General features: G+C 42.5%; 1 protein-coding gene across 1 annotated transcript in view; it reads left to right on the top strand.

Moving 5' to 3' along the window:
* LOC311140770 (protein lin-7 homolog A) overlaps positions 1–15,328 on the top strand; it is a gene marked incomplete at its 5' end in the record, with an annotated part of 37,729 nt that overhangs the window by 3,041 nt on the left and 19,360 nt on the right. The window contains one exon of the mRNA XM_084175985.1: positions 10,334–10,452. Coding sequence (XP_084032111.1) covers positions 10,334–10,452 — 119 coding nt within the window. The remainder of the gene's footprint in view (positions 1–10,333; positions 10,453–15,328) is intronic.

Raw genomic sequence — 15,328 nt, 5'->3', positions numbered from 1 at the left:
AGGGCTCATTAGCCTAAGGAGTGATTTATTTTCCCTCTATAGTCAGGAATGTCACGGCAGGGGCATTTAGTGTTAATTCACTCGATTTATGGGGGGGATTGATAAAGTGAGGTGCGTCCACTTAAAAAGCTCTCCTGTTGAGGAGCTGGCCTCATGTCTGGCAAGCCCCTGCTGGCCTGTTCCTCTACTCATCCAGAGTATGAGCACAGTAGAGGTTTTTGTGTGGTAATTTCTGTGTGGTTGCCAATGGCACAAAGGATACGCAGGTCAAATTGGGAAGTGGCAGATGGCATGGCCTCTCCGGGGTAATTTATTCTGGCATGTGTAAGGCAGACATTCTGGTAGTGACTGTGTTAGGGCACTGCTCTGGAAAACATTACATGTGGGATTGAAGAATAGTTCAGACTAGTCTTACTTTTAACATTTTAGTCATTTAGCAGGCGCTTTTATCCAGAGCGACTTACAGTAGTGAGTGCATACCTTTTCCTACTTTCTTTCCCTACTGGGCAGTCTTGAATAAATCTGCTATGAAAAGTTGATCTATTAGGGCCTTAGACATCCCAGTGGAGACGGAGAAGATGCACCTGCATTGCAGTATCTGTTTTCATCATCACCATATCTTAATGAGCCAGCTGAGTTAATTGGAAATATTTATTTACACCACACAGCGTTTTTATTAAAACTGCACGCAGATATTGGAAAATATATTATATTCAGCTCTGCCCTCTATTATCAACAGGGTAATTATGTGAGGGTATTGGAGCCCTGCCCAGTTTTGCAAACAGCTCAAAATCATGTTTTAGACTCTTACTCAAGTATAGAAAGCAGTGAAGCACTCATCGCTTAATACTGTGGCGTTGAAAGGCTTGGACCCAGGAAGAGTAGCTGCTGCTTTTGTAACAGCTAATGGGGATCCAAATAAAATGTTAAAGGCTTGATGACTTTCTCTAGTGAGGGTGACCTTTGTTAGTCACAAGCACTTGTTAAGGGGCTGAAATAGTCTGTGGCCAAGGCAGGACAGCACAGACCTGGTGTGTTCAGCAGCATCGCTAGCTGCTTGTGTGGTCTTCACATTTATTTATGACGCATCCAGAGTGATGGCCACATTAGTAAATCCAGTCATCAAAGTAGAGCAGAAAGTGAACTCAGTGTACTTGAAAGGCTGACTCATTCTGGAACTGGTGACTGTTTTAGACACCCTGCTATTTATAGTTTGAACCATCATTTCTGTGGTCGTCCGTCATTAATTCGATTTGAGAAAATCTCAAGGTGACACGTATATATTAGAGATAGATTTACCGCTAAACGTCTTAACATTGTCAGTCACAGAAACAGATTTACCACTAAAAGTCTTTACATTGTCAGTCACAGAAACAGATTTACCACTAAAAGTCTTTACATTGTCAGTCACAGAAACAGATTTATCACTAAACGTCTTTACATTGTCAGTCACAGAAACAGATTTATCACTAAACGTCTTTACATTGTCAGTCATAGAAACAGATTTACCGCTAAATGTCTTTACATTGTCAGTCACAGAAACAGATTTATCACTAAATGTCTTTACATTGTCAGTCACAGAAACATATTTACCACTCAACGTCTTTACATTGTCAGTCACAGAAACTGATTTATCACTAAACGTCTTTACATTTTCAGGTACAGAAACAGATTTATCACTGTCTTTACATTGTCAGTCGCAGAAACAGATGTACCACCCAACGTCTTTACATTGTCAGTCGCAGAAACAGATTTACCACCCAACGTCTTTACATTGTCAGTCACAGAAACAGACTATAGTAGACTAATAGCTTATTAGATACACACTATTAATTCATTGATTCCTCTTGGCTCTTTAGAGGACACTGCTTTCGATAGCACTTTCAGAATAGTTCTCTCCCAAAGTTGGACACCCTCTAAAAGACCTTCATCATTTCATTAGAACATGAATTAGAATGAGCATAAATGTTTTAGTTGTTGGACGCCTCAAGAAATCTTTCTCACAAAGAATTCCGATATTATTTATATTGGCCTTTGTTCTATTTCTTTTGCTTTTATTTATCTCTTTATTACTATTGGGGACACATACATAGGCACATTATGAATTTATTCATACGTACGCTTGAGGACGTACAGTATAATTTTGGTTAAAGTTTGCCACAGTGATTTCAGTATACAGTACGTTTGCTTTACTGTCTGCTGTAATTGGAGACATATGATAAACCTTTCAAATAGAGAAATATGGCATTACCCAGTTAGGAGTGATTGTTGAAATAGAAAATGGTAGATGAGAGCCTTATGTGACCGCTCCAAAAACACCTCTCATTACTTTCAGCTCATCCAATCAGGCAATGGTAATGAGTGTTCTCACTGCTCACATTCAAAGTGTGGCAAAGAGAAGTTAAGCTAGGTAAAATGTTTGGCAAGTAGCATCAATATTCCTGACTACTCAATGCATAGCAATATACTGGTGTTTCATACTTTATTTAGTTATATAATACTGATGAAGGCAAGACACATGCCTCCCCAACTTCACAGATGTAATTAATGTCAATTAGGAGTTGTATGTTTAACTTTTAACAGCCATTGTTTTGCATCCCATCTCTGGCTCCACATCCCTAATAACACCTCCAATAAGAGCAGCAGTATTACCTTGACACCTTTGTCTTCCCTGAAAACAAGTATCAAATGAAACAGGAAAAATTGTTTTATTGCACACAGTGCTCATGCCTTGCAGATGTTCTAATGGCAACATTGACCTGCCGTTGTGTCGGTGTGAAAGCTGAGCATACAGTAACTGCTCTTTGAATATTTTCATTTTGTGGAGGAGGGGTGAGTCCCACAGATGTTTCGCACATCTGGACCCCCGGAGTCCATCTCTTAGACCACTGCACTCCTGAGTGGTGCAGTGGTCTAAGGCACTGCATCGCAGTGCTAACTGTGCCACTAGAGATGCTGGTTCGAATCCAGGCTCTGTCGCAGCCGGCCGTGACCGGGAGACTCATGGGCGGCGCACAATTGGCCCAGCGTCGTCCAGGGTAGGGGAGGGAATGGCCGGCAGGGATGTAGCTCAGTTGATAGAGCATGGCGTTTGCAACGCCAGGGTTGTGGGTTTGATTCCAACGGGGGGGGGACAGTATTAAAAAAAAATATATATATATATATATATATGTGTATTCACTAACTGTAAGTCGCTCTGGATAAGAGCGTCTGCTAAATGACTAAAAATGTAAAAAAATGTAGAGTTGGTGAAGCGCCAAGGGGGCTGAAGTCTCATTGGAGTGTGGAGACATGTGGAGACATGAGGAGAATACAAATGGATTAGTAGGTGAGTGGATTCCCTCCACTGACTTACATTGGTTTCAAATGAATCTATCTCAGGTGAGTGAGGAAACCCTAAAAGAGGATATCTTTCAATTTAAGCCTACTAGAATGTGTGTGCCCCCAGGCTTGGAGGGAAGCAAAAGTCATTCCGCTACCTAAAAATAGTAAAGCCCCCTTTACTGGCTCAAATAGCCGACCAATTAGCCTGTTACCAACCCTTAGTAAACTAGTGGAAAAAATTGTGTTTGACCAGATACAATGCTATTTTACAGTAAACAAATTAACAACAAACTTTCAGCATGCTTATAGAGAAGGACGTTCAGCAAGCACAGCACTTACACAAATGACTGATGATTGGCTGAGAGAAATTGATGATAAAAATATTATGGGGGCTGTTTTGTTAGACTTCAGTGCGGCTTTTGACATTATCGATCTGGTAAACCTTATGTGTTATGGCTTTACTCCACCTGCTATATTGTGGATACAGAGTTACCTGTCTAACAGAACACAGAGGGTGTTCTTTAATGGAAGGCTCTCCAACATAATCCAGGTAGAATCAGGAATTCCTCAGGGCAGCTGTCTAGGCGTATTACTTTTTTCAATCTTTACTAATGACATGCCACTGGCTTTGAGTAAAGCCAGAGTGTCTATGTATGCGGATGACTCAACAATATACATGTCAGCTACCACAGCGACTGAAATGACTGCAACACTTAACAAATAGTTGCAGTTAGTTTCAGAGTAGGTGGCAATGAATAAGTTAGTCCTAAATATTTCTAAAACTAAAAGCATTGTATTTGGGACAAATCATTCACTAAACCCTAAACCTCAACTAAATATTGTAAAACATCATGTGGAAATTGAGCAAGTTGAGGTGACTAAACTGTTTGGAGTAACCCTGGATTGTAAACTGTCATGGTCAAAACATATTGATACAACAGTAGCTAAGATGGGGAGAAGTATGTCCATAATAAAGCGCTGCTCTGCCTTTTTAACAACACTATCAACAAGGCAGGTCCTACAGGCCCTAGTTTTGTCACACCTGGACTACTGTTCAGTCATGTGCTCAGGTGCCACAAAAAAGGACTTGTGGGGCAGCATGGCTGGCCCTTGGATGTACACAGAGAGCTAATATTAATAATATGCATGTCGAGCTCTCCTGGCTCAAAGTGGAGAAGAGATTGACTTCATCACTACTTGTGTTTATGAGAGGCGTTGACATGTTGGGTGCACCGAGCTGTCTGTTTGAGCTACTGGCGCACAGCTCGGTCACCCATGCATACCCCACAAGACATGCCACCAGAGGTCTCTTCACAGTCCCCAAGTCCTGAACAGACTATGGGAGGCGCACAGTTGTGATGAGGTGGTGTTGAAGGAGTCAGGCGCAGGAGGGTAAATCACAGAATAACAGGCTTTAATCCGCAAAATACAGGTTTACGCAGAAATGCGTCAAACACACTACAGGGCACAAAACAGGCGCACTGGAAAATACAAGGCACACGGGAAATACTTCAGTCTAAACAAAATACACGAGCTCCACCGAGCTTCACTAACCTCCACAATAAACAATCACCCACACAGACAAGGAAGCAGAGGGAACACTTATACAATGACTAATGAGGGAATAAGGACCAGGTGTGTGTGATTGAAGACAAGACAAATGGAGTGATGATAAATGGATCGGCAGTAGCTAGTAAGCCGGTGATGCCGAATGCCGAAACCTGCCCGAACAAGGAGGGGAGGCAGCCTCGGCGGAAGTCGTGACAACAGTACTACATAGAGCCATGACTACATGGAACTCTATTCCACATCAAGTAACTGATGCATAGTAGAATTAGATTTAAAAAACAGATAAATAAACACCTTATGGAACAGCGGGAACTGTGAAGCAACACAAACATAGGCGCAGACACATGCATACACACACACGATAACATACGCACTATACACACCCGTACACATGGGGTTTTGTACTGTAGATATGTAGTAGTGGTGGAGTAGGGGCCTGAGGGCACACAGTGTGTTGTGAAATCTGTGAATGTATTGTAATGTTTTAAAAATTGAATGAACTGCCTTACTTTTGCTGGACCCCAGGGATCCATAATAAATACAAATACAAATCTGTAAGCCTACAGGACTGGTATCCTCGGGCTTCACTGAGCTACATTATTTTAATGAAGTGGAATAGCGATAGAGCCAGATCCATGCGTACTCACAAGTTCCTCTCTCAGATGGGTTGGAGTGTTAGTTAGTAAGGCAGGCCAGGATCATGTTGCCTGTCTGTGTGTTACCCTCCAGATGTACTGTAGTTATTCATAGAGCGGCTCCGGCTTGGTAACAGGCCACGCCATGTGGGCGGTGAGGATATTCTTAGTGGTGTGTAGAGCCACGCTTACAGAGTGGTTTGCCTTTGTGTTGGTGTTGTAGGCTGAGGGACTTTAACGTCGATGCTAGTGGTGGTATAGCTCAATATTACCATGGTTTTACTGGTCTGTGTGTGTCTACATAGCCAATTATAAGGTCAGATTAATAAGGACTTAAGTTCTCAGCGGGTCTCCTAGGTGATGTGGCTAAATGCACCATGCAGGGATTTGATGTGAGGCGTCATTGTAACATGTCTTATTTGGGAGTCGTTGCAGACACAGCTATGTGGATGTGACATAATCACCCTGGGCTGCCAAGCAAATCTTATACCCTGGGGTTTTATACCCCTTAGATCACACACAGAGGGAACTATTTGATGTCTCACTCCTCAGTCCTCACACTGTATACAAAATACAGGATTTCAGCAGAAATGCCTGACGTGGGCAGCTCCTCACAGCAATGGACTACTACTGCATGTTTTACAACAATTATCACACAACACTATCCAAGGTCTGTCCAAGACATTCTGTCCACAAATAGCCATCTACATATTGAAACAAATCGACACAGCAGTGCTTGCAGAGGGGATGAGCTAGCAGATCAAGGGAAGCAGTGTGGATGATGGGCATAACAAGTGTCACGATGCAGCAAATGAAATGCAACTGTTGGAGAGGGGAGGCTTTTATGACCTATTACCTGCAATAACTCCGGGATCAGGAGAGCCACTGCTCTAGACTAGCCCTCGTAACTGGTCTAGGGGGATAACAACTATCACATCTGGTAGCAACAGACCATATTAACTGTTGGTGTGTTGGCTAACTGGGCTCAGACACTGGACAGTCTGAATAGGGGAGATGGGACATGACATGTATGGCCTCGTTACGGTATTTGCGGGATTTGTTACTCAAATGGAGGTCTAAAATAGTACCTTTGACTGCTTGTAGCCTAAAACTTTTCAGGACTTTTCAGGACTGCCAGATCTTCTTCTCTTTCTCCTTTCAAACAACTTGATACCCGATCAAAATCCTTCCCTTTTAGCAATCAAACATGGTTAGCTTTACTTTTACAAAATAGCTTTTTAGCCTATAACCCAGTTTATTTAAAAGAATTAATTAATTTAATTCCCCCGACAGAAGTTAAGAGCCAAACTACTTGAAAGTGGTGCTGAACAGGTGGAGAATCCTAACTATCGCTTTTGATCAGTGTAGCGTCAAAGTACAAAAACGGACCCCAAAAAATCACATCTATAAACATAGTTTTTTAGAAATCTTAATCTTTGAAGCGTTGCTCGAGTTCGGAGTCCTCATCAGAGTCCTTGACGGGGATGAAGAAATTGGCGCTAATGAGCAACTGAGGGCAGTTAAAAGCCCTCCTGATCTGGCCCTGACCTCGCTATAATGACAAATAAACGCTCATAAAACTACCCAGGCTGCTTGGAATAATACCAGCACATTACTGGCCGCTCATTAGTGGGAAGCTAACTTAGTTTTTTACAGGTATGGTACAGAATATTGTACAACTTCATTCACCTTACTTAGGGACTCATAGGCCACCTATTAAATCTGACGGAAATTCTGTACATTAGCTACATTACCTTTGCACAGCTCTGTTGCAGGGGTAATGTAAAGTAGTAATGAATACTGTTATATCCCTTCATACACACTTACAGGTTCAGAGAAAAGTGTCCCCTTTCCTGTGCCCGACTCCCTATGCACCAGCTCTAATTCTGCTCACATCTCCCCATCCCCTGAACCTGACAGGTCAGGCAACAACCTGGAGGTGTGTTGGGTCATTGTCCTGTTGAAAAACAGATGATAGTCCCACTAAGCCCAAACCAGATGGGATGGCGTATCGCTGTAGAATGCTGTGGTAGCCATGCTGGTTAAGTGTGCCTTGAATTCTAAATAAATCACAGACAGTGTCACCAGCAAAGCACCCCCACACCATAACACCTCTTCCTCCATGCTTTATGGTGGGAAATACACATGCGGAGATCATCCGTTCACCCACACCGCGTCTCACAAAGACACGGCGGTTGGAACCAAAAATCTCAAATTTGGAATCCAGACCAAAGGACAAAGGCCTGATTCACACAGTCCCCTCTGAACAGTTGATGTTGAGATGTGTCTGTTACTTGAACTCTGTGAAGCATTTATTTGGGCTGCAATTTCTGAGGCCGGTAACTCTAATGAACTTATCCTCTGCAGCAGAGTTAATTATGGGTCTTCCATTCCTGTCGCGGTCCTCATGAGAGTCAGTTTCATCATAGCGCTTGATGGTTTTTGCAACTGCACTTGAAGAAACTTTCAAAGTTCTTGAAATGTTCTGTATTGACTGACCATCATGTCTTAAAGTAATGATGGACTGTTGTTTCTCTTTGCTTATTTGAGCTGTTCTTGTCATAATATGGACTTGGTATTTTACCAAATAGGGCTATCTTCTGTATACCCCCCCCCTACCTTGTCACAACACAACTGATTGGCTCAAACGCATTAAGAAGGAAAGAAATTCCACAAATTAACTTTTAAGAAGGCACACCTGTTAATTGAAATGCATTCCAGGTGACTACTTCATGAAGCTGGTTGAGAGAATGCCAAGAGTGTGCAAAGATGTCATCAAGGCAAAGGGTGGCTATTTGAAGAATCTCAAATATAATTTGATTTGTTTAACACTTTTTTGGTTACTACATGATTCCATATGTGTTATTTCATAGTTTTGATGTCTTCACTATTATTCTACAATGTAGAAAATCCCTTGTATGAGTAGGTGTGTCCAAACCTTTGACTGGTACTGTATATATTTACGTCATTTAGCAGACGCTCTTATCCAGAGCGACTTACATACATTTTCATACTTTTTTCATACTAGTCCCCCATGGGAATCGAACCCACAACCCTGGCGTTGCAAGCGCCATGCTCTACCGACTGAGCTACACGAGACATACAGTGGGGAGAACAAGTATTTGATACACTGCCGATTTTGCAGGTTTTCCTACTTACAAAGCATGTAGAGGTCTGTAATTTTTATCATAGGTACACTTCAACTGTGAGAGACGGAATCTAAAACAAAAATCCAGAAAATCACATATATATATATATATATAATCACATGTATATATATACATTTTACATCCTATCCTATAGAACGTTCTGTGATGATTATCTCTAGCTATACAACACTTGGCACTTACGAAGAGCTGAGTGGAGTCTGGAGTTAGGTGATTAATGCCGTAAGATCTCTCCCTGACAACACTTCTTGGCTTGCAGTAACCAATCCTGATGGAAATCGAGCCCACAATTTCTTCTGGTTCAATGTAATCCACTGTGGTATTCTGGGTATCATGTTCTTTGTCCATTTTATACTTGTGTACTAACAGTAAATGTTGTGCCCTTGTATGTCTGTTTGACTGCCTAACACTGGCACAGAAAAAAACCTGCTAAACGACTACAGGTTCTATGTATGCAGTTCTCCCTCCTACCTAGTTCGCCCTAGGTCTGTAAACAGTAATAGCTTTTTGTCTCCTCTCTGCCTCACTGGGTTACACTAGATTGTCTTCCGTCTCAGTCCAGCCTCCCTGGGTTTGGCGTGATGTTTATAAACATTGTTGAGTGTTTACCTCGCTCTGATGGTGTCGTCCAGAACGTGGCGCTAGTTCAACACTAGTGTTTCAGATGATTGTTTAGAATCCTTGCGCTTAGCCTCTGTATACACTTGCTATTCCGATGTAGTTTGATATTTCTTGGATTAATAAAGTAGACATCTCCTCACTTAACGATTTGAAATGTTTCCTTTTTCATATCTAAGCTATATTATCAACTCCAAAAACATAATCTTGCTATTTCTTCCAAGTGTCACTGTGTCGACATCAAGCTAGGTATTAAAAATAAAACATCAGTATTTGATTACAAGTGGTTTGATCATTTTCGAGCAACTCGCTGATTGCAAACTGTATAGTTTGCTCTTTGCACATGCTCAAGGGATAAAGGGTTGACAGATGCACATTATCGACCAACTGCTTTTTATTTTGGTTCTTCTAAAACAACTGACTCAATGATTAGGCTAAGCACCAAATCCCTCCTCTCCCCTTCCAGCATGTACTGTCATTTTTAAATGTTTCCTGTTTGTCGCTAAGAGTGTGAAAGTAATCTGCCTTACTCCCTGGATTTATTCAGGGATGATAATTAGGGGTGGAGAGCTTACTAGACACAGGAGTCAAAGCCTTTAACTTAGGGCGTCATGGGTTTGTTTTAAAAGGATCTAATGCCCACGGTACCCGCTCCTGCCAGAAATCGCTCGCTTTGAACAGAACGATTCCGTCCCTCGAAGTCCGCCCCCCATTTTCTCATGCATGGAGCAGGCCTAATGCAAACGACACTGGGATTGCTTTCTCTCTCTTTGTTGTTCCCCTTGGCCTTGAATGAGTTTTTTTTCCGTTATCCTCTATATCGATTCGCACCGGTGTCTTTCTCAAGGCTCTGCTGTTAATGTAATTCAATATTAATGTAATTCATTTTTTTCCTTCTTGTCCTCTCTCTCTCTCTCTCTCTCTCTCTCTCTCTCTCTCTCTCTCTCTCTCTGACTTTCTCCACCTCTCTCTACCTCTTCCTCTCTCTCCTCTCTGTCTCTCTTTCTCTCTCTCTGTCAGATGTGGCCAGGGCGATCGAGCTGCTGGAGAAGCTACAGGAGTCCGGGGACGTCCCGGGTCACAAGCTGCAGTCCCTGAAGATGGTGTTGCAGAGTGAGTTCTGCACAGCCATTAGAGAGGTGAGTCGAGTCCCCGGTCCCATGGCCCCACTGCCTCAGGGTCCTTTTGCCCCTGCCAACACAGGGAAATTAACCACAGGTCACTGATGGTTCCTGTAATGAATAAATGTGGCTATCCTAGTCAAATCTAATGTCTTAAAGGGTGTAGTTGTAAAGAAAGTTAGAAATAATAGAATAGGAATGGTGTTGTACACAACAATGTAGACTTCTAGGGCTGTTCTTTCAGACAGACCACAAATCAAATCAAATGAATATGAATATGCCATTTAGCAGACGCTTTTATCCAAAGCAACTTACAGTCATGCGTGCATACATTTTTGTGTATGGGTGGTCCCGGGGATCGAACCCACTACCTTGGCGTTACAAGCGCCGTGCTCTACCAGCTGAGCTACAGAGGACCACAAATCAAATTTGATTTTCCACATGCGCTGAATACAACAGGTGTAGACCTTACAGTGAAATTCTTACTTACAAGCCCTTAACCAACAATGCAGTTTTAAGAAAAAAGTGTAAAGTAAAAAATAAAAATATAAAAGTAAAATAAAATAACAGTAGGGAGGCTATATACACGGGGTACCGGTACAGAGTCAATGTGCGGGGGCACAAGTTAGTCGAGGTAATTGAGGTAATATGTACATGTGGGTAGGCTCCAGTTAGTTTGTTATGTCAACTCAGACACACAGACTGAAGAGTAAGAGGGCCATCAATACTCAGACTGAGGTCATCTAGTAGGAAATGTCATCTACTAGAGGAAATGTCAGAGAGGACTGGCCCTTTCATTGAGCAGCAGGATGAGAGAAGGCTGGCCTGGGAGTCAGGCAGAGACACTGGAGCCTGGTGCTGCCTGGTGGTGGGGAGGCTTCATGTCTCTGCCAGGAGTAGCAGCGACGCAGCACCCTACAGACTAGCTTACAACAGCTGGCCATTGAGAGGGAAAGAGCGAGAGAAACACTTCAACCACCAACAACACATCCAGTCACCAGGGAAACTAGAGAGGATCAGCTTGGATTGGTTGCCGATGCTGACCGGCCGTGGTTTCCAGTCAATTACGTCCTTGTGTGAGCTGACACTTTGCCACGGTGCAGAATGGCTCTTTCTCATAGAGGTCTGACTGCTAGAGGGGCTAGAGAGTGAAGATGAGTGGTTATGGCCATGATAATGTTTACTGTTATTACAGAGATCATTATCAGCACATGCCGTTACGCTGCAACATTCAACAGCTGGGTACTCCACTGTGGCGTTCACGTTAGTGGTTATTAGATTAACAGCCTCCCAAGACCATAAATACTCCCATGTCTCTATGGAAGACCAGAGAACATGGCATTTATGTGAATTGAGCAATACCTTGCCATGCGTGCCGTGTCGCATGTATTTACAATCCAGCATTTGGTCACAACCCCTGTGCACACTTTTCTAGAACATGCTAATTTTAAAATGTCACCCTTTTTCCCCAGACTATGGATAGTGACGAGAATCGTAAAACACTTTCCTGCAGCTCGCTCTTAAAACCCTAACATAGCAGGACTAGACTGTTGAGCCTCTTTGAGCTACATTGGTGATCTAATCGTATCGTAATCACATTTGACCTCTTCTGACCCCTGTTCTGTACTGCATGTCTGCAGATGTGAAGTCTTTGTAGTTGAGAGAGCTATTACAGGAAGGTTGCTTCAGAGCCCTCTATTGTTGCGCTGTATTGGGATTCACCTGCATGTAATTTCATTAATGCAGATGACCTATACTGCATTGAGCTGGGGCCACCAGGTATTATAACTGAGCGATTCGATTTGTTCCCCTCCTCTCATATCTGCTGCGGAAGCTCATTTCATGGTCTGATGAACAGAATCCCACAGACCAGTGTAGCTTGATCATGTCTCTACTGTAGAAGTCACAAAGGTGATGCGGTTGAAAACCTTCTTCACAGTGTCAATAGAATTTACAGCCACATGAATCAGCCTAGCTATGGGTGAGGGGGTTAGCTGGCTAACTGTTGATAGGGGAAAATGATGGGGGACGGAAATGCCTGCTAAGCTGAAAGACACCCAATGACAGAGAGATGGACTGAGGAGGAGTGTCGCTCTTCCCATCCATGTCTATCAATGACAGCTCGGAGCTCAGGGAAAGTCCCTGAATGAGTCGTCAGAGTCAATCGACCTTGCAAATGGAAAGGGAAGGACGCCAGGGAAGACTGGGAGCACTAACCAGCTGGAAATGATGGACTTTATGATGATTTACAGCTTCTCTGTTAGCTTGACTTAAAGCGTTATGCATATCAAGAACTGGTCCTGATGAGAATCATCCGAGAGGCCCAAGCAAACATTTCAACCACACATGAAATCGAATCATGACTTTCATTAGTCACAAAACAATGCAGGTAATTTTTCCTTGCTAAGAAAAAGCATAGTCTATTCCAATGAACTGAATTAATTATGTGATCATAGAGTTGTAGTAGCCGGATGATAAAGGAATAGTGCATATGAATAAGGGTCTCACTTTGAATTCATATAAAGGAAAGGATTTGTGTGCCGCTCCATTGAGGGCGGACCTTTGCCTCTTACTGCATTTACTGCTGAAGGATGAAAGCCACTTCATTTAATTATCTCTGTGCGTTTTAATATTCTCTTTTTGTGTCATGCAGACAGAGCGAGGGAGGTCTGTGAATGAACAGTTGTTAAATACTGTGTCGCTTCTACCGAATGACCCATTTAAACTCTGTCAGCTAGAGAGAGGAAAAGGAGAGCTCTTCAACCGCTCTTTCTCTCTCTCTCTCCGTCTCATCTCTTCCCCCATTTTGCTCTCTGCTCCCTGACTCAGTAGAGAGAGGGAGACTGTTCGGGGAGCCATGGTTACACGCGTCATGCCAGGCACCCTTCGGGCAGCTCTCTCCACGATCAGGCATTGTGGCGTCCTCGTAAGGCTGATGGTAGACTGGTAGCCCCCAGCCCGTCAAGCACAATGAGCCTTCTACAGAGGTGAAATAGATCTGGGTTAATGAAAGCCTGCCGCGGTGAACGCCCAGTGAACCGGAGAGTTAGAAGAGAGAGGGAAGAGAGAGAGGGAGAGTATATTCAGGAGGGACAGGAGGAGGTATATTCAGGAGGGACGGAGGTAAAGATGGATGGATAGCAACAGGAGGGGGAGTGGGGTAGAACTGATGTCTTCAGGAGTCTTTCGAATCTCTCTCACTCTCTCCTCTCTCTCCATCTGTCTCTCTCTCTCTCTCTCTCTCTCTCTCTCTCTCTCGCTCTCTCTTTCTCTCTCTCACTCTCTCACTGTATGTTCGCTGGAGCTTCACAACATCAACTGACGGCAAAAAGAACACAGCAATTTGTTCCATGTTGCGACTGTTTTCTTGATGTTATTGGAGATTATTTTCGGAACAGAAGGTTAAGTTCATTCATTAACTGGGTTCATTAAGGTCAGTCTAAAAAGCTCCAATATCTTATTTTTGTAAGTGAACTGCTTGCTGAGAACAAAATACAATTTCTTTATTTTGTTGGTGTGAATTGTGAGCTTGAGGTTATTCTTTTATTTTCATATCAACAAACAGACTTTGTTTTTCATCAGTCAGATGGAGGATGTTCAGGAAATACGTAGGCTACACCAAACCACTTGTTTTATTGTTGAAGCACAGATGAAGCACTTTGAAGTCGTAAAGGAGCAAGGGCCTTTGTTTTGTTCCAGCTCATCATACAGAAATATTGAATGATGGTTGAGCCCAGAAAACAGTTGCACTCCTTTGTAGAGAGTAGAGACATACCGAGGTGTGAGCTGATGACTAGAATTCCTGTAAGTGTCCATTCCAGAGAAAAACAATACAACGAAAAAGTTTTAAATTCACTGCACAAGAAAAAAAACAAAGTCAATGTTGTTCTTTAAGAAGGGTTTGAGACGTTACAAGTTAATATGGTTTGCTCGTTGAATAATTCAGCAGTAGTTAGTGGTAAATCCAATATGCACTTCAACTAGTGGATGTTTGTGCATATAGTTAAGCAAATTACAGACTGAAATAGCTTGACCTTTATTGTTATTCATGTGTTTCCTAGACACAATTATCCTGGCTCGCTGCAAGGCGTCCACTGAGACCTTAAATACACAACAGTCCAAACATCTTAAGTGTATTTAAACCAAGCTCACAATGATGGATGGATGTTGCATCTTTATATGAAAATGTATATAGCGTCTTGGCTAAAGAACAAGAAGGATGTGGGCTAAAATGAGTCACATCAACAACTACATGACCCCGTATGGGGATTTAGGCCAATGTCTCATGTAATGTTCAACAATGCAACACTAATCAGAGTATTCATAATGTTTCTAGTTGTTTCTGTTGGATCACCAGAGGAAGGTGTAATAATGGCATACTGTACACTGGGGGTGCTATTGTAAATGGTGTTGATACAGTATGTCATATTCTGTATAGAAACGACTCAAAATAGCTATTTTACACCTGAAAGCTTTCCATTGGCTCATAATGCTGACTCCTCTTCAGAGGAGGGTAGAACACACTGTAAATGTGGAAGAGGTGTCCTGGAATAAGGCCCCAAGATACTGCCATGGTGTTCAATACTGGAAATCAAAGAGTTGCTAAGCTGAAAAACAAAGTACTGCTTTTTGACTGTAACACCAGAGTTACACTAGTGTATATGCACCGTTATGTTATACTAGGGACATTGTGTTTCCATAGCTAGGGCTGACAGTGAGGATTTGTAAAGAGCATAATCAGCAACCTCTTCATAATCAAAACAGTTGCTTTGTGAGAAGGTGTTCAACATCGTTCACAGTTAGCCATTGTTATGTATTACTGAACAAACATATATGTAAAGTGTTGGTCCCGTGTTTCATGAGCTGAAATAAAAGATCCCAGAAATGTTCCATA

Source organism: Coregonus lavaretus, assembly GCF_964263955.1.
Source record: "Coregonus lavaretus genome assembly, chromosome: 13".
In the NCBI taxonomy this organism is placed as follows: domain Eukaryota; kingdom Metazoa; phylum Chordata; class Actinopteri; order Salmoniformes; family Salmonidae; genus Coregonus; species Coregonus lavaretus.
Note: the sequence above shows the minus strand (reverse complement) of the source record. Positions and strands in the feature narration are given on the sequence as shown.